The 20,134-nt window shown below is 33.3% G+C and overlaps 1 protein-coding gene and 1 pseudogene across 1 annotated transcript; one reads left to right on the forward strand and one right to left on the reverse strand.

Moving 5' to 3' along the window:
* Positions 1-1,181: 1,181 nt before the first annotated feature.
* On the reverse strand, positions 1,182-3,021 carry LOC108478058 (uncharacterized). The gene is made up of 2 exons (XM_017780490.1): positions 2,353-3,021; positions 1,182-1,217 (listed from the first exon to the last, which is right to left on the reverse strand). The coding sequence occupies exons 1-2, from the start codon at positions 3,019-3,021 to the stop codon at positions 1,182-1,184; spliced, it is 705 nt and encodes a 234-aa protein (XP_017635979.1).
* Positions 3,022-9,455: 6,434 nt separating this feature from the next.
* LOC108478056 (pentatricopeptide repeat-containing protein At4g25270, chloroplastic-like) lies at positions 9,456-10,717 on the forward strand (annotated as a pseudogene).
* The last annotated feature ends 9,417 nt before the right edge of the window (positions 10,718-20,134 follow it).

Raw genomic sequence — 20,134 nt, forward strand, 5'->3', positions numbered from 1 at the left:
CCAGGCCGTGTTGATTTATCACGTTGACCCATTTTCTCTATTTTTGGCTCGTTTTTCGCTCTTTTTACTCTCCTATGCTCACCTAAGTATAAGATATGAAATTAAAGGTTTAGGAGCATCAAATTCCACAAATCTAATGATAATTCACCCAAAAATATGCTAAGCATGGGATAAAAATATGTATAAATTACGATTTATCATCCATATAAAGATTTAACAAGCTTACATACCTTATGCTCTTGTCCTGGAACAACAAATCCTTTCGGTTGTTCCATGTACACTTCCTCTTCCAATTCACCATTTAAAAATACAGTTTTAACATCCATTTGATGAACAACCAAATTTTATATTGAGATAAGTGATATTAAGAGTCTAATTGTAACAATTCTTGCTATTGGAGCATAGGTATCAAAGTAATCAATACTTTGTTTTTGTGTAAAAACTTTAGCTACCAACCTTGCTTTAAACTTATCAATGGTTCCATTGACCTTCATTTTCTTTTTGAAGATCTATTTACAACCTATTGGTTTGGAACCTGGTGGAAGATCAACTAAGATCTAAGTTTGATTTCCCATTTTGAATCCATCCATCATTTATTACTTCTTTCCAAAAAGCAGAGTCTTGAGATTTCATTGCCTCTTCAAATGTAATAGGATCAGATTTTGTATTATAACAATAAGGTATCTTATTGCATATACTTTCACATTTTCCTTCTACAAGAAACGTAATGAAATTTTGTCCAAAATCTTTGACCTTTTTAATCCTCTTACTTCTTCTTAATTCTTGACAAGATTCATCATTATTATCAATTTGTTCTAATAGAATCTCATTATCATTTGAAGAATGAATCAATTGTTGTGGCTGTAATTGCCTTGATATAGAATTAAATCTATTTTCATCAAAAATAGCATCTCTTGATTCAATAACAGTATTAATTAAAATTGAATCATTTGGTTCAATGACCATGAACCTATATGCCTTGCTATAATGTGCATATCCTATAAATATGCATTCAATTCCTCTTTCACCTAACTTTTTACGTTTAGGTGTTGGAACTTTGACAATAGCTCTACAACCCCAAACCTTCAAATAATTATGGTTTGGTTTCATTTTCTTCCATTGTGCATAAGGGGTTATTTTAGTTTCATTATTAGGAACTCTATTCAATATATGACAAGCTGTTAGAACAGCTTCTCCCCAAAAACCTTGTCCATGACCTGAATATTATAACATTCAATTTACCATTCCAGTCAAGACTCTATTTTTCCTTTCAGCTACACCATTTTGTTGTGGTGTGTAAGGGTCTGAAACTTGATAGACAACCCCAATGGATTCAAAATAACTTGGATTATTGTATTCTCCAGCTCTATCCGATCTTAAGCACTTGATAAATGATTCGCACTGAAGTTCAACCTCAGATTTATAAACTTTAAATTTATAAAACGCTTCATCTTTTGAATGCAATAAATATACATAACAATATCTAGAGCAATCATCAATAAAAGTACCAAAATATTTCTTTTCACCTAATGTAGGAGTATTATGCATGTCACATAAATCACTATGTATCAAATCAAGCAATTTTGTTCTTCTTTTAACATTAGAGAAAAGGTTTCTTGTAATTTTAGTCAACATACATGTATTGCATTTTTAATATTATTATTAAAAACAAGAATTAAATCTAACTTGTACATGTCATTCAATTTTTATAATTCAAATGACCTAATTTATAATGCCATAAACAAAAGATTCAACCATATAAGCAGAAATAGTATTTTTATTCTTATTAATAATATTCAGTTTGAACACACTCTCATACAAATACCCTTTCCCTACAAAAATTCCTCCCTTAGACAAAATAAACTTATCTGCCTCAAAAACAAGTTTGAAACCAAACTTATTCAACATGCTTCTAGACACTAAATTCTTTCTAACTTCTGGTACATAATATATATCATTTAAGGTTAAAATCTTTCCAGAAGTGAATTGTAGTTCAACAGACCCTTTGCCTTTGATTGCTGCGGTGGAAGAATTTCCCATGTACAAGACATTGTCATTTTCACATTGTGTGAACTTTGTGAACATACTTTTGTCTTTGCATACATGTTTGGTTGCTCCGGTATCAATCCACCATCTATTATCATCTTGTGCCATATTAATTTCAAATATCATTGCAACGAACTTTTCGTTATTATCAGCCTTAGAAGATGATTTCTTCTTTAAAAATCGACATTCATTCTTGAAATGTCCTGGCTTACCACAATGATAGCATAAGCCCTTTTGTTTCTTTTTGAACTTAAGTGCTCTATCAGTCTGTTTGAACTTTCTTTTGAATGGTTTAGTAGTCTGTACTTTCTCCATAACATGCACTTTGGCATTTTCAAAATTTAGATTTTGATCTTGCTTTCGATATTCTTCTTCAATATAAAGATAATTTTCCAAAGCCTCAAGAGATATTTCTTCTTTCTTATGTTTTAGACTTCTTTTTAAGTCTTTCCAAGATGGAGGAGGTTTGTCTATTATGGAGGATACAACAAGCATTTCATCCATTTTCATATCATATTGCTTGAATTGATTCAACATCTTTTCAATATCAAGGAATTGTTCCATAACATAACAACCATCAACCATTTGATAATTATTGAAACGACTGACAAGAAATTTCTTACTTGTAACATATTCGGTCATGTATCTTGTCTCCAATTTGTCCCATAATTCTTTAGCGGTGACCTCGTTTTGATAGGTGTCAAACAAACCATCAGATAAACCATTCAATATGTGGCCCATGCATATGTAATCAGCATTGTCCCATTTTTGTCTTTTTCGAGTTGCAGCAACAGATTCATTTTCAGTCTCGTCAGGTCTTAGAGTATCCAAAACATAAGCAATCTTCAAAGTTGCTAATAAGAAGTGCATCTTTTTCTTCCATCGTCGAAAATTACCACCATTAAACCAATCAAGTTTGACAAAATTGGAAGCCAACTCCTTTAGTGTTCCACTTTCATGAGTTGTGGTAGTCATCATGAATTATAACCTTAAAATTGTTAGTACAAATCTCCAGTGAGGAAAATCTCGAACACACAAACGAAAATCGAACAGAAGAATAAATAGGACAAGGCTCCAAAGCGTGTATCAAGCCACTATCTTTAAGGTTATATTCGCCCTACCTATCTTCAGTGTGAAAATGAGTTCCAAGCAAATTAACCTCGAGGATACAATGAAGCCAATGACTATTTGCATTTTGCACTAACGAGAATAGCCCACTACACACTGAGCAATGTATGACAAGAAACTTAATTTCTATAAAGGATTTCTGCAGTAATACTTTATAGAATAATCTAATAATATTAGAAAATAAAGGAAGGAAAGAAAGAATATTAGAATTTGTTGGTATGATTTCCAAATGAAATCTCATTCCTATTTATAGGAATTTTCATGTCTCTTCATAAAGACATCTTTCATCATCAATAGGTGTCTTTCGAATAATAATGTCTTTATTAAAATAAACACATAAATTTTCATTTAATTATAACTATTCAAATAATATTATTTAAATAGTTATAATTCTTTTCAAAAATCAAATAATATAATCTTTTGATTAATAACACCCATTCATTTATAGTCATTGGAACACTATAAATATTTGAAAATGTTCCAACACAAAGTGTGCGTAAATGAAATGATATGGTATGTTTCAATATGGTAAGGTATAGGTAAAGATTGATGTTTGGATGATTTGGTTGGTATGCCCTAGTGACATTAAAATGTTTAAGTTTAATTGATGTTTAGGTAATGAATGTTTTGTTGAAAAATTGAATATGAGTATTGAGCTTATTTGGTATGATTTTGGCATGTTTTGAATTAGCTGAAGTAAATGTTTTCTTCATAAATTGATATGTTTGGTGGAAAGCTTGAAATAGGTACCAAATGACATTTTTTTTTCTTTTTACAAAAAACAAAGCCCACCTCCCAACGACCAACCTCCCTCATCACAACGTTAGTTGACAGTGAGTCACATTATGACGTCAAGCGGCCTGAGGTTACAACGTGACAAACTATTTTGTGACGTCACAACGTTGGCTTAAACTTTTACAACTTTACAATTTGGTCCTATTTCGTGCTCGAGTTGTCAAAAGAGCTGTCCTAAGCTCGATTAAGACCCAAAAATGATTTTTTTTTATCATAATTTGAGTTTGATTAAAACTTGATTACATGTATAAATGCTTGTATGTTGACTAGTTGACTATAGTTGCTCCGACAACGAATGTAACGTTCCGTAAATTGAGTCGGGCGAGGGGTGTTAAAATCATTTATATTATTGATAATTAATATACTTAACTGTGTAGTTCAAACCAATAAAATTCTATTATACAAATAAAAGAAGATATTATTAATATTATTGTTTTAAATATTTATAGGAGATTTTATCTATTATTCTTAATGGTATGGTTCAAATGTATAAAAACTCTATTATTTATAAGAAAAAATATTTATTTAATGTCAGTTTAATAATTAAATGAATATTAAAAGATATTCTTTCTAAACTCATATTTTTATATATTTTATAAACTAATATATGTTTAAAATTTGAGTTTTAATCACAATATTATAGTAATAAATTTTATGAATTGAGTTAATTTTTTTTTTTAAAGAATAACAACCTATAAAACGGATATGTTGATGCACAGCTTGCGGTGCACCTCGTAATGTGGTTTAAAGTGGTGGCACAATTTTTTTTTTCATACCATGAAGGTAGTTTGTGCACTGTTATATAGAGTTAGTAGTTTGAACATAATGATCTACTTGATTTATTTAAAGCAACAAATTTGTGTTGATTTTTTTGATACATTTAAGCTTTGTCTAAGCATGAGAAGAATTTTAGATGTACAAGGCAATTTAACTTCAACACATACAGTCCTAGCTGATCAAACATCCTCTGATGGATTATGATTAGCATCTAAAAAATGGCATGACTAATAAAATTGAGCAATTAGACCTAGGATAATTTTCGACTTTGTATAGAAACACTTTGCCTTCAAGTTTGTGTGTAGCCAATCTGTTAAAAGGCCATTAAATGATGCAATTAAAGAGGGTGGAATGCCTAGCTCAATCCAAAGCTGTTAGATAACACTACAGTTCTGGAGAAAATGATTAAGATCATCAGAATCAGATGAACGAAAAGGACATGTATCACATAGATTCATTCCCTGTCTATTAAGAAAGAAGGGGTTGGAGGAATATATCGAACAAGTTCCCAAAGAAAGAAATTTAATTCCGGAATGAGATGTAACTTCCAAAACCATTTCCAATCCATAACAGGTCTATCGAAAGGGGAATCAACCACGTTACGAGCAATATTGTACGCCGAGCAAAGATAAAAAGGAATACCAGATGAAGTGTCGCTTCATCCCAGCACATCATTTGTCTCTTGGAACAAGGATAACGAAGTAGCCAATAGAGTATTACCAATTCGGGCAGGCAAATTGAAAGAGAGAGAGGTGGGATCAGAGAAGAAATTTTGCACCCTCAAAGGATCTTCGTGTGAGTTTAAAGGGCCTTCAATAAGGTTTTGAAGAGGACCAATACCAGTCCAATTATCCGACCAAAAGAAAATATTAGACCCCTTAGAAACGAACCATCTAATGCCTTTGGAGACTTATAATCATTTTGGAGTTGAGCCTCACATATATTAGAAAGATACATTAAAGAAATAGAAATTTTCTTTTTTAAGTCATACGATGTCAATAGAAAATTGAGGAATCGACGGATAAAAAATTGAGTTGTAGATGTTTCTGGAACCTTATAAAAATAATAATAAATTTCAATATATCAGATATTTACCATATTAGTAATATTTCACTAAGGGTGAATAACTGAAATTGTCATAGTAATGTGGCAGCAATAATGAGATGCCGCCAAGAAAGACAAAAGATGAGTGGGAAAACAATGAGATCTTGATGATTGAATTAAGTATTCTTTAGTGAAAGAACAAATATTTTGCACATGGTGGGGTGTTGATTTCTTAACAACAAATTAAATGTACCACCGTAGTGTAAGTTTTTATATAATTTCACATTGTTAAATTATACAAGTTCATGAGTTTAACCAACTTATTAAAGAAAAGCAATTAAATTGATTATTAATCTTAAAGTATTAAAGTAATACGCTTCTTTTTTTATTTTATCCAACTTTAAGTTGGATTAAAATAGACCTGATTATGAGTAGGGTCACTTGTCCAAATTTAAAGATCTGCTCGAAAAATTGGAGGGTTTGGGCAAAAATATAGACCCAAATATGGGTTTAGATAAAAAATAAGGCTCATTTTTTAATCGGGTTGGGTCTCGAGTAAGATTTTTTGGTCTGGGCTCAGCTCGACTCAACCTGAATTTGCCTTTTTTTTTCACTGTTATTTTGTGTCATTCTGTTATTGTTTGGATATTGTATAACTCTTATTTTATTATTAATTTTGCTATTATTTTAGAAGCACTTGTTAAGTTACAACTATATTAGTGTTCTTTTAAGTATAAATTGTTTTGAATGTATTTTCAATTTATTGGGAAACATTTATTTTAAAGTTTTTAGTACATTTGATGTATTATATTTTTAAAATTTGCTTTTATATAAAAAATGAAAACGACGTGTCAGATTGAGCTCGGGTTTAGCTCTTTTATATCTAAGTCGGGTTTGAGCAAAATTTTAGACCCATTTTTCAGATCGAATCTAAAAGATGAACTTAAAATTTTGCACTGACTTGACCTGAATCCAATCCATGGTCAAGTCTAGATTAAAATTATGAAAATAGAAATGTTAAAAATTATTTTAATGAGAATTAGAATTGTGGTCACAATCAATACCAACTATTTCCTGGAAAAAGGAACAATATCAAAAAACATGTTGTAAAATAGAAGTTTGGATATGTTAACTTATGAATTAAGGTAATGAATGTGAGAGCAAATGATTTTGCTTGATTAGTAGTATTATAATTAGAATGAGTTTCAGCCTTACTGTTATATATTGATAATAGGAACCTAACTTCTAATTAGTAGTCTCTAATTTTTAATGTTCAAATGATGAAAACAAATTGTTATATATTTATGATGCTCTAGTAAAATTCATTCTAAAATAAGTGTACAATCCATTGTGTATAGAAAATAAGTTTGAATCCATTCCCTCCTTATTCTTTAATGAACACACTAGTTTGGTTAACTGAATGAGCCATTTCATGGAATGCCATTCCTTGTTTATTCAGCAAATTTGTTGAATCCATATTCGGTAGTCAGGGGTAGGAATAGACAATTCAGCAACGCAAGTAATGGCGACTTTTTTATTCCCAATTATGTCCATCGTTTTGTTTTTTTTTTTTTTTTTTACAGCTCTTCTTCTTGATGAATTTTGTGTCAAATTGAAATTAACAATAATACAGATGATCTCCAATGGTTCCAAGAACAATATGGTTAGATTTTTTTGACGAAAAGAAAGAAGAGAAAAATCTCAAAATTTGCAACAACAGCTTAAAAAAAAAGATAGCATTTTCTATCTCAATTTTGGGTCAAGCTATTCTATAGAGATTAAAAGATCGAAAATTAGGGAGGAGGATGACCAAAATGGACAGGGAACCCACAACCTGTTTTTGTAGATCTATGATATTTTTTTAGAAATTTCACAAACAATAAATTAGAAAATATGAAAGAAAAGATTTCAAGGAACATTTTGATGAATCTTCAAAAAAATCTTGGGTCAGAACATTATGATGTCACCCGTAATAACATTCTTTTTTTTTCAATCAAAAATACCTCCTTCCCAAATCAAACTTGCATGCATTTTTTAGGGAAGTTTCTGATTCTAGAGAATTTTCAAAAAAGACAAATTCAAAAATTTCCATAAAAAACACACAAAGCATGAATAGCTTCAAGAAAGATAGATCTGAAAATTTTGGAATTGTAGAATCAAATAACGTAGAAACGAAAACTTAAAAGAAAACTTTACTAATAATATAAATGATGAACAATAATTCTGGAAAAACTTTAAAAAAATGCTTCAAGAAACGGTGGTTTTCTGGAAAGCTTAAAGAAAGCTCAAGAAAGTGTAATTTTCTCATTTATGGAAATCTTCAAGAAAGCTTCAAGAAACGGTGGTTTTCTGGAAAAATGAACAGTAATTCTGACCTATTCGTTGAGATATGATGAACGGTGGTTAATATATTTTTATTAGAAATTATTTAATTTAATTTAAATACTTTTATTATATATTAATAATATAAATAAACTATTTTTTATTCTTAAGGGTAAAGTTGTCATTTGCTATCTATTCCTGATTTATTCATTGTTATTATTCTATTCAACCAAACTATGTAATATTTGGACTCTATTTCATTTCATTACAGTCTTATTCCATTACAATTTTATTCAATACTAGTGAACTAATCTTGTTGTTATTGAAATTTATAGTCTAATGTTTAAATGTCTAAAGTAATGGAAACATTAAAGGAATTCTACCTATATAAACTTAAGGCATATTACCACCCTATTCTGCAGCCCCACATAAACTGATGTTTGGTTTAATGGAATAGCTTATCACGGGGCTATTTCATTCCGGGCTTAAGCAGAGATTTTTGGGGATTTCTATTCCCTTCCCTCTTCACTGTTTAGCTATTCATTGCCTGAGGAACCCTATTTTACCCTTACCAAAATTTCACCTCAAAAACACTCTCAATCGGCAGCCATTCCTCCCCTTCATCCAAGGTCAGCTTCTGCTTCCTTCACATCATCTTCATTTACGGGTTTGTTCTTTACTGATTCATCGAAAGAAACAATGGCAGAGCCTTGAAGAAGTATCTCGACGTTCTCAATCAAATCGGTAAAAAAATCGGCGTTTCCAAGCCCAGGCACGTCCCTTCATTCTTGTCTTGCTAAATTCAAGTGTCAATGCTTTTAGGGTAGGAGAGGCATCCTTCCCTCAAATTCCTACAAATTTCTTAATTATCTTTAGCATGAGTCTCAGAACAACTCATTATATATTCTTCTTTTTGGCTGAAGATTTTCCTGCAAATTCCTGCATACTTCTGCCGATTTTTGTACCTTATTCCCTCTCTTCTATACTGCATGTCAAGTTTACTTTTTGATTTTGCCATGTGAGTCATTAGTGCCCCACTCTTGCACTGCATTGTCAGAATGCTTATGTGGATTTAAAAGTGTCAAAAAAGTTATTATAAAAATTAAAAACTTAAATACTGCTCTCCAATTTGGACAACTAGGTTTAGTTTTAGCATTTATTCAAACAAAATTTTCTTAGCCACAACTACATGAATTTGGGGGTTCTGTTATTACCGAAGAAAAGTGGTAAAGGAGAGGAAAAACTATATTTATGATTATTAATAATGATTAAGATCAGGTCCCCTTAGACTTTAACGTTTCGTCTCGTATGGAAATCCTCCATTTCTTTCAATGCTTGCTTTAATGGCTTCCCTTCCTTCTTCAATCAATGCACGCTTGGACTCAATAGTGGCTGCTTCGGGGTGTTGTTTATCTGCAACTGCTAATGCTAACTGGTTTATGCCCGAAAATTGCTTTGATTCAAAGTGTCTATAAATTATTAGTGTTCCCAGTTTATCTTTTTATCCTCCGACAGTGATACTTCAGGTACTGCATGATGATATATACAAGAGGTAAGAATGGTGCTGGGTGTAGCTGCTGGTTTATTTATTTTTCTCTCTTTTATCAGAAGGGAAAAGAATAAGTGGAGTTTCAATTGAGCACCCAATAGAATGGAGACTCGTTTGTAGTAAGCTATTGATAAAAAAATTAAACTCGATAGATATTAAAAACCAATGGAGTCTCATTGTGCTTAATGCTCTTACTGATATGTACGCAAAATGTGGAGACATAGTTAAGCCTAGGCGGGTTTTTGATAGCATTGCTTGTAAGGATAACATTTCTTGAAATTCCATGTTGACGAGTTATATTCATCACGGGTTATTGGCTGGGGCATTGCAGGTATTCCGTGGGATGATTCAAGAGGGATTTGAGCGACTCATTACTATATCCACTATTCTATCTAGTTTTGTTCATTGAAGACCGCACCTGAGATACGGATGGGTTCTCGGCGAGGAATTGAGTGGAATACATCAGTCGTTAATGCTATGATCGTTGTTTATTCTAATCTTGGCAAGTTAGATGGAGCAAGTTGGTTGTTTCAACGAATGCCCGAGTGGGATATTGTGTCATGGAATTCAATAATCTCTGGTCATAGTAAACACCCAGAAGCTCTGCTGTACTTCGAACAGATGGTGAGGAGCGGTACTTCACCTGATAGCATCACATTTGTAGCAATACTATAGGCTTGTGCTCATTTAGGTTTGGTCAAGGACGGAGAGTGACTGTTTTGGTTAATGAGAAAGAAGTATGGGGTTGATCCGAGAATAGAGCACTATGCTTGCATGGTAAATATTTATAGGAGTGCAGAGCTGATAGATGAGGCTTTCAACATGATAGTGGAGAGAATGGAGTTTGAGGCAAGGCCAACTGTGTGGGGAGCAATGTTGTATGCCTGTTCGGTTCATAGAAACATACAAATAAGAGAGATTGCAGGTTAAAAACTTTTCGAGCTTGATCCGGATAACCAACATAATTTTGAGTTATTGATGAAGATATATAGCGATGCAGGGAGGGTGGAGGATGCGGAAAGAGATAGAAAATTGATGTTGGATAGAGGATTATAATATAGAGTTGTCTGCTAGTGGTAAATAGTTAAAGGTGGAAAGCTCACCTCAAGAAACTTGATTGGTGAATCTTTTGTGCCAGAGGGCCTTAAAAGCAAATCAGTGTGGGGCTTGTGGATGTGGTTACAGATATTTTTTCGACTACCATTATATATCAACATTTGATTTGTACATCCTTTAATAAAAAAAAAACATTTGATTTGTACAATAATGGTCTGGAAGGTTCCTAACATAGCTAACATGCAAGTAGTGGAGTATCTGGCTTTAACTGTTACAGAATAACTAAGGTTGATTCCTGCATGATATAAATCGAGTACTGTTAATATTCAAAACAATCAATTGCTTAATAATCAAGCCTTGTTGGTTGTGAATGCGCATGCATGCTCATAAAGAAATATGTCTACTCGTTGTTGCTTAATTAAAGATAGATGAACTAATGCTGGATTGGTAAAAATACAATGCTTTTTTGTTAGTTGGTAGATTGTATTTTATCCTTGTACTAAAAAAAATAGATAAATTAGTTTTTATATATTAAATTAATGAGCAAATTGATAATTTTTGTTAAAAATTCGATCCATTTTTACTGTTAAAAATTAGAAAAGCTAATAGAAAAACTAAACAATGGCATGCAATATGTTATGTGTATCTTATGCTGACATACACTTACCAATATGTATTGTTCATTTTTCTTTGACAGTGCGTAATTAGCGATTGTTAAACTCATATGATATGTTAAACTCATTTTTTTATATTGGCGATTGTGACCTAAGACAACAGGTGAGAGGCTAGATTGAAGCAAATATATTAGGCATTGAAATATTCTTAATAAAAATTTTATATTAAAATTATTATTAAATATTATAATAATTAATAATATTATTAAATTATATGTTATTTTATTAAATTGTAGTTAATAATAATTATGTTAAAATATGATTAAATTATTTAATTTTATTTTTATTAAAATATATTTAACAATAATCTTATTAAAATTTAATAACAATAATCATCTACCAACAAAAATTCTATTAAGGGTACTTTGGTCATTTTAGCTTTTTTTTTTATGCTATTACAATATCATTCCATTCAACCAAACATAAGAATTATATTACAGCTCTATTCCATTCCATTCAACCAAACAGTTGAATTCTTGATTCTGACTCTATTAAGATTCTGACTCTATTCAATTCATTTCTATTCCATTACAGTGAACCAAACGAACCCTTAACAAGTAGAGGTGAAGTCTCTCTTTTAATGTTGATTATGAACAAGATAAGCATATATCCATAATAGTGCTAAAAGTAAAGAACCATAGATAGAAATATAAATAAATATTATCTGTAATATATTTTCACTTCTAATACTTAAGAGTTGAGGTTCAATCTTGGACACCAAAAATTTCATTAGAAGTGTGGAATATCGCTAATTGATGGTTCAGAGATATTAACTTGTATGCATGATATTAGTTTAAAGATACAACACAAATTTATGAAAGGATGTCTTATGAAAAGAAAAGCCTATTAGAAATATAGAGCTTTTCTATTAGTCCATTTTCACTATTCTGCTTATAATGTTTGAGAATTTTATTATATTTAGAAGACATTAAAATCTTAAGAAAAATATTTTATAGGCTTCAAAACCATCATATTTTAGTAATATTATTTTATTTTTTGTAGCGACGTAAAAATTTTAGCTTTCGGTTGGTCGCTAATTGTGGCGATTTATTAAACATTTGAAAACCAACTTTCGATTTTATTAAAAAGGGAGTCGCCATACGATCCTTTTTATAGGTGTGACCGGACACCTAATAAAATTATTTTAAAACAAAAAGGAGGCCAAATTTAGGTCTCGTGAATAGTCCGAGAAAAATTGGGGTTCGAGTCGGTTATCGCGAGGAAGGTATTAGCACCCTCGCGACGCCCAAAATTGGTATCTCGTAAACATGTGTTGTCTAGATTTTCAAAATACGAGTTCAATGTAACATTTAGTCGAGATCCGATTAAAAGATGAGAAATTTTCAATTCTTTGGATTTTTGAGAAGGACATACCATTTTAACACGAGTCGATTGATGTTCATCCAACATAGCGATGAAATCAGCGACTTTGTGTTAAACCGACATGTTGCCTTATGTATTAAAATTAATTAGAAAAAGATTCCAAAAGTAAGAATTTAAAATAAATAAATGATGTGAATAATGACATTATGAATAAAAAATTTTAACATGGGATACTAGAACATTCGAATAACAATAACAATGACATTTGCGAAAGAAATAAAGACAAATCATGAATAAATACAATGTGTAGTAATGTTAAATATGTATATGTATATACATAGTACAGATGAGCATTATACGATATGTATTAGAAAAAACATGTATTTATACACTAATAATCATAATAAAAGATGTGTGTACACCAAATAGTACATAATATTGAAATAATATAATAAGTGGTAATAGTGAAAATAATAAGTATAATAATGAATAATATGATATCTGAAAATAATATTAATATAGAAGTATATATACATACGTATAATAAAATATGTGTACTAATATATAATAAAATATAATATATACATAGTATATAAAAGAAAATATGTATGTGAAATGTATAAGAAATATATATATAACTAGTAATATTAAAGATATATACATAACATATATAGAACGATACAATACGTACGTTCCTTAGAAATGATAATAAAACTATTTTGTACATTACACAAATACATACACACATACATAAATATATATATAAATAATAGTATTAGAAGCATACCTTATAATATTAGATATATATATATATATATATAATAGTATAAAAGAAGAATATGACTAATGATATTAAAATATATATAATAATATATATAAAATATAATATTAAGAACTTATATACATCACGTATGTAAAAAATGCATATAATATTACAACATTTACATGATATATACATATTAGAAACAAATAACAACTAATAATAATAACCTTAGAAATATAATGAAGTATAAAAGCGAATATAATATAATAGTACTATTAAAATAGAGTAATTAAAATAGTACTATATATAAATGTACGAATATATACATATATAATATACATATATTAATATTAATAATGATGCTAAAACTAGAAATAATAATCATTAGTAGTAATAATACTTTGAAAATAATTAATATATTAATAAAAATACTAATAATAATATTAATAATATGTAAAAAATGAAAATAAACGAAAAGGACTAAATCGACCTAAGAACGAAATTTGGGCGAATTTAAAAGAAATAAAGAAATAAAGGACCAAAACGAACACGCGTGAAAACAATGGGGACCAAAAGCGCAATATTCTCTATTACCCAAAACGCAGTTGGCACACGAGGGGCTAGATTGATGAGCGGGCAAAATTCAGGGCCAAATTAAGCGCAAGAAAAATCGATTGCAAACACACGAAAAAGCGGAAGGGTGATTAGCAAATAGCCCTTCCGCGTTTAAAACACGCGGATCTGGCGGGTTAGGGTCGGTCGACCGATCCAAGGCCTAAGCGCGCCGTTTATGTATTAAGGGGGTCCAAAGCGGTGCGTTTGGACCCTATATAAGCCAAATTTTTTGCTTTTTCATTTGAAACCAAGAAAAGAAAAAAAGAAGGGGAAGGAGAGAAAAGAGGGAGCGGGGAGAGAAGAGAGGGGAGGGGAGCTCCGCCACGGGTCGTCCTCCACGGACGGCGGCCGGAGGTCCGTCAAGACCACAGCCACCACCGCATGACCTGTGGGAAAGGTAAAAAATTGTTTTTTTTATTTATTTATAATATTGTCTATATATATATATATGTGTGAATGTACTAGAGTCTAGGAAAAAGAAAGCCAATAAAAAGAAAGAATGATTCGGTAATGTGAAAGAGAATAGGTTTTTTCACCTTTTTCTTTGATCTGGGTTTTGATAATGTTCGACACTAATCTATTGTTGTTCCTAAAAACCCCTGTGTGTGTTCTCTGCTTATTGTTTTTAAAACTATCGAAAAACCGAACCAAAAAGAACCCCTTTTTATTGATTCCCTTTTCGATTTTATAGTCGGTTACAAAAGAATATTTTTTTCGGTCTCTGCTATTGCTTGCTGCCTCTGCTTTTGTTTTGCTTCTGTTGCTTTTGCAGGGCATGGAGGACCGGGGCGCGCGTGGGGAGTGGTGTACCAGGGTATGGGGCTAGTGTCAGAGGAAAGTGGGGCGTGGTGGCCACAAGACATAGAACAGCGCCCGAAACCCTAGGGTTTCGGCTTTCCAAAATTTTTTAGAGTTTGGGCCTATCGGGCTTTCTTGTTTTGGGTTGGTATTAGGCTTTAGGTACTTTGGGCCTAGATTTGTAATGGTTTATTTAATTATTGGGTTTTGGGCTGAATGGGTTTTTGTTGTTTGGTTTAGTTAAGGTTAGTTGGGTTTTGGTGTATTGGGTTTGGCCCAAAATTGGCCTGTACAGCTGCCCCTCTTTGCTCATTGTCGTGTAACGGGAATGGAGCAAAGACATAATGAAAGGCCAATTTTGCCTGGTTTTGCTGGGTCTTGACTTCATTGGTGCTCTTCCAGTTCAAGATAATCTCCTTCCAGTCCACTGTATCTTGTAGTTTTGGTTCAATCCACTGTATCTTCTGACATATGCCTTGCATCTTCGATCTCCTCTTTAATTGTATGAGATTTTGGGGCTTCGATCTGCTTCACTTGTAGCTTCAAAAGATAAGATCTACTGCTTCAATCTGCTCTTCTATTGCTTCAGTTGAGATGAGATTTGTGGTCTTCTCTTCCGTAACTTTAGAAAGGCAAGATCTGATATCCTCGATCAGCTCCACTGCAACTTCAGGGAGACAAAATCTGGTGTCTTCAATCAGCTCTAATATTGATTCCTTACTCGGCATGTGATCCTGAGCTCAACTCATTTCTCGCAATATGAATTGACTCTGTAAAACTAGACATTAAAAACAGAAACTGAAAATAGCTCAGCACGTGAGCCAAGGCTCAACTCACCTCTCGCAAAAGTAGATTTTGAAAATACCTCGACATGTGAACCCAAGGCTCGACTCACATCTCGCAATATGAGTTGATTTTGAAAAAGTAGAAATTAAAAGGTTCAACCCACCTCTCGTAATATGAGTTGATTCTTGAACAACGTAAATTGAAAACAGAAATTGAAAATACCTCAGCGTGACCTGAAGCTCAACTCACCTTTCGCAATATGAGCTGATTTTGAAAAAGTAGAAATTAAAAGGTTCAACCCACCTCTCGTAATATGAGTTGATTCTTGAACAACGTAAATTGAAAAAGAATTGAAAATACCTCAACAGACTGAGGCTCAACTCACCTTCGCAATATGAGCTGATTTTGAAAAAGTAGAAATTAAAAGGTTCAACCCACCTCTCGCAATATGAGTTGAAATTAAAACACAAAAATTGAAAATACCTCAGCGTGCCCTGAGGCTCAACTCACTTCTCGCAATATGAGTTGATTTTTGAAACATAAATTGAAATTACCTCAACGTGTCTTGAGGCTCAACTCACCTCTCGCAATATGAGCTGATTTTCTTGGAAAACATGAATTAAAAAGCGAAATTGAAAATACCTCGGCGTGCCTGAGGCTCAACTCACTTCTCATGTCTGAGTTGATTTTTGAAACATACATTGAAATTACCTCAACGTGTCTTGAGGCTCAACTCACCTCTCGCAACATGAGCTGATTTTCTTGGAAAACATGAATTAAAAAGCGAATTGAAAATACCTCAGGCGTGCCTCGAGGCTCAACTCACTTCTCATAATCTGAGTTGATTTTTGAAACATACATTGAAATTACCTCAACGTGTCTTGAGGCTCAACTCACCTCTCGCAATATGAGCTGATTTTCTTGGAAAACATGAATTAAAAAGCAGAAATTGAAAATACCTCAGCGTGCCCTGAGGCTCTACTCACTTCTCGCAATATGAGTTGATTTTTGGAAAAAACAAAAATTGGAGGACAGAAATTAGACATCAAAAATATCAAAACCTGTCATTTGGTAGAATTCAAGTGTCTTTTCATTTGATTCAATGCGACTCTCATTCCAGATTTCTTGCTCTGCTGGAGTACCTGTATATGCCATGCATGATGTTATCATGATATGCACATGTTTGTCTTAAATGCCTTTATGTCTACATGATTATGCAGTGCTCCTTAAGTATGTTTGTCGTTTGTCCTTTTTCGTCTCGATTCTTGTGATGGTCCATATTTATTACTTCGGCTCTTTACTTTCTCTTTACGCCATATACCCGTCTTCAAGCTTCACAAGTAATCGACGTTTCTCAGATAACGCTCTTTTGCCCCTTGTTGAACTTTGTTATTGCTTTGAGGCTCTTTATCAAATTTTCATCTAGGTAATGCTTATCATTTCTTTTGTTTAGAGTATGTCATTTCACTATTTATCATTAAATGAACACATAATGAGATGCATGAAAATGGTCAGGTGGGGATAAAAAGGATATCTCATACTCCTTTATTTCAAATGTGGCAAACAAAGAAAGTTAACCAATGATAGTACAAATGTGCCAAGAAGAGGTCGTATTCAACGGATACAAATGCTTTAGATATTTGACACATGAACTCTTCACGTTCTTCAATCAAGAATCTTTTAGAGTCTGGCTCCTTGCGTAGAAGATTTCGAGCTTTCAAAGATGCTTCAAATACTGTGGTCTCACTGTTTGTCGTACAGTTTAAAACACCTTGCCTTGTAAGCCAAACATTGGCTTCATTAGAACGCCCTCTTGGGTTTTCATCCTAATCTTTTATGTTTAACCAAAGCGCCTTTTTCGGGTTTTCGCTCTGATCCCCCCTTTTTTTTTTTTTTTTTAGATGCCCTTTTCGAGTTTTCATCTCAAGCATAATATTTCTTCACTGCATCTGAGTTCACTGGATTCGATAACTCTTTCCCATCTATCTCGGTAAGGATCAAAGCTCCTCCTGAGAATGCCTTTTTTACGACGTACGGTCCTTCCCAGTTTGGTGCCCATTTCCCTCGCAGATCTTTTTGTATTGGGAGAATTTTTTTACGAGTTCTCCTTCGTGGAATTCTCTTGGTCGTACCTTATTGTCATGGGCTGCGATCATTCTCTTTTGGTACATTTGCCCGTGACAAATTGCCTTTAGACATTTTTCTTCAATGAGGTTCAACTGATCATATCTAACTCGAATCCATTCTCGCTTCTTCTAACTCGATTCCATCAATACTGCAGAGAGGGATCTCAACCTCGATGGGTAGCACGACTTCCATTCCATAGACTAGAGAGAAAGGAGTTGCTCCGTAGATGTTACATGACAGATGTGCGATATGCAAACAAAGCAAATGAAAGTTTCTCGTGCCAATCTTTATATGTCTCATCATTTTCCCAATGATCCTCTTGATGTTCTTGTTAGTCGCCTCAATGACCCGTTCATCTTTAGGCGATAGGGCGAGGAATTATGATGCTTTATTTTGAATTGCTCGCACATTTCTTTCATCATCTTATTGTTCAGATTCGTGGCATTATCTGAAATGATTCTTTCGAGCAAACCATACCGCAAATGATTTCCTTTTTCAAAACTTGCAAACTGCGATCTTCGTCACATTGGCAAGCAAGCGACTTCTATCCATTTTGTGAAGTAATCGATAACCACAAAATGAATCGATGTCCATTTGATGCTTTTGGAGAAATTGGCCTATAACATCCATGCCCCACATAGAAAAAGGCCACGGAGAAGTCATGGCGTGAAAGGGCGAAGGGCTACATGAATTTTATCGTCATAGATTTGACATTTGTGGCATTTTACGCAAAACTAATACGATCGCTTTCCATCGTCAACCAAGAGTAACCGAAGTCTCATAATCTTTCCGCCATACTGAAACCATTGGCATGTGTCCCATGATTCCTTTATGGACATCTTCAAGTATCTTTCGGCTTCGACATCATCCACGCATCTCAAAAGTATTTGATCCTTTCCCTTTTATATAGGATATCCCCATCAAGAACGAATCCTGCTGCCATTCTTCTGATTGTTCTTTTGTCGTTCTCATTTGCTTGTTCGGGATAGCTTTGATTCTTGGTATATTCTAAGATATCGTAGAACCATGGTCGTCTGTCGCCTCTTTCTCAATGCTACAACGATGTGCGGGGACCTCGTATATGCTCATTTTGAGGGCATTATTTACCTTCTTTACTTGCTTTGAACATTGAAGCCAAAGTGGCCAAGGCATCCGCCATTGGTTCTCTTCTCGTGGGAAGTAATGAAAAGTTATTTCTTTGAATTCCTTGATTAATCCAACCACTAAATTGTCAGTACTTAATCAATTTTGAGTCCCTCACTTCCCACTCTCCACGAATTTGGTAAATCACTAGGTGAGTCTCCATACACCTCCAAGATCTCGATGTTTCGTTCGACAATTGCACGAAGCCCCATGATCTGAGCCTCATATTCGTGATATTATTGGTACGAAGAAGTTCGATCTTGCGGTGAAAGGATAATGATTCTGTCGGTGATACCAGATTACTCCAATTCCATGCCCTAACGCATTCGACGCACCATCAAAGCACATCTTCCATGACCTCTCTTTTGATAACTCGGATTCTATTTACGAGATGCACATTAAGTCTTCGTCTGGAAATCGAATCTTAAAGGCTCATATTCTTACATTGTTCGAGTTGCTAGAAAATCAACTATTGCGCTTCCTTTTATCGACTTCGACTTACATAGGCAATGTCATATTACGAGAGGAGAATCGCCATCGCGCCATTCTTCCCGATAGTACCGCGATTCCATCATGTATTTTATCGGGTCCACTTTGAAATCAACCATATCGTATGGTACAACATGTATTGTCTAAGTCTCGAACTACCCAAACCAAGGCACAACAATATTTCTCAATGGGCGAATACTTTGCCTCATAATCGGTGAACTTTTTCTTGAGGTAGTAGATCGCTTTTTCTTTCTTTCTGACTCGTCGTGTTGCCCCATATGCAACCCATTGAACTTTCGAACACATCAAATACAATATCAAAGGTCTTCCGGGGTTGGCGGTACTAGCATCGGAGGACTAGACAAATATTGTTTTATCTTATCAAAGGCCACTGGCATTCCTCGTTCCATTCTCCGGGTTATGTTTTCAAGAAGCGAAAGATTGGGTCGCATTGGTTGGTAAGTTGAGCGATAAATCGGGCAATGTAGTTTAATCTCCTAAAATCCTCTAACTTCCTTTTGCGTGCGTGGAGGTGGTAATTCTTGGATGGCTTTTATTTTATCGGATCAACCTCAATACCTCTTTTCGACAATGAAGCCTAGCAACTTTCCCGAGGTAGCCCGAATGTACATTTGGTTGGATTAAGCTTTAGTGAAACTTTCTCGACCTCTCGAACAACTTCTTGAGGTTCACCACATG

The sequence above is a fragment of the Gossypium arboreum genome, chromosome 12, assembly GCF_025698485.1.
Source record: "Gossypium arboreum isolate Shixiya-1 chromosome 12, ASM2569848v2, whole genome shotgun sequence".
Lineage (NCBI taxonomy): Eukaryota > Viridiplantae > Streptophyta > Magnoliopsida > Malvales > Malvaceae > Gossypium > Gossypium arboreum.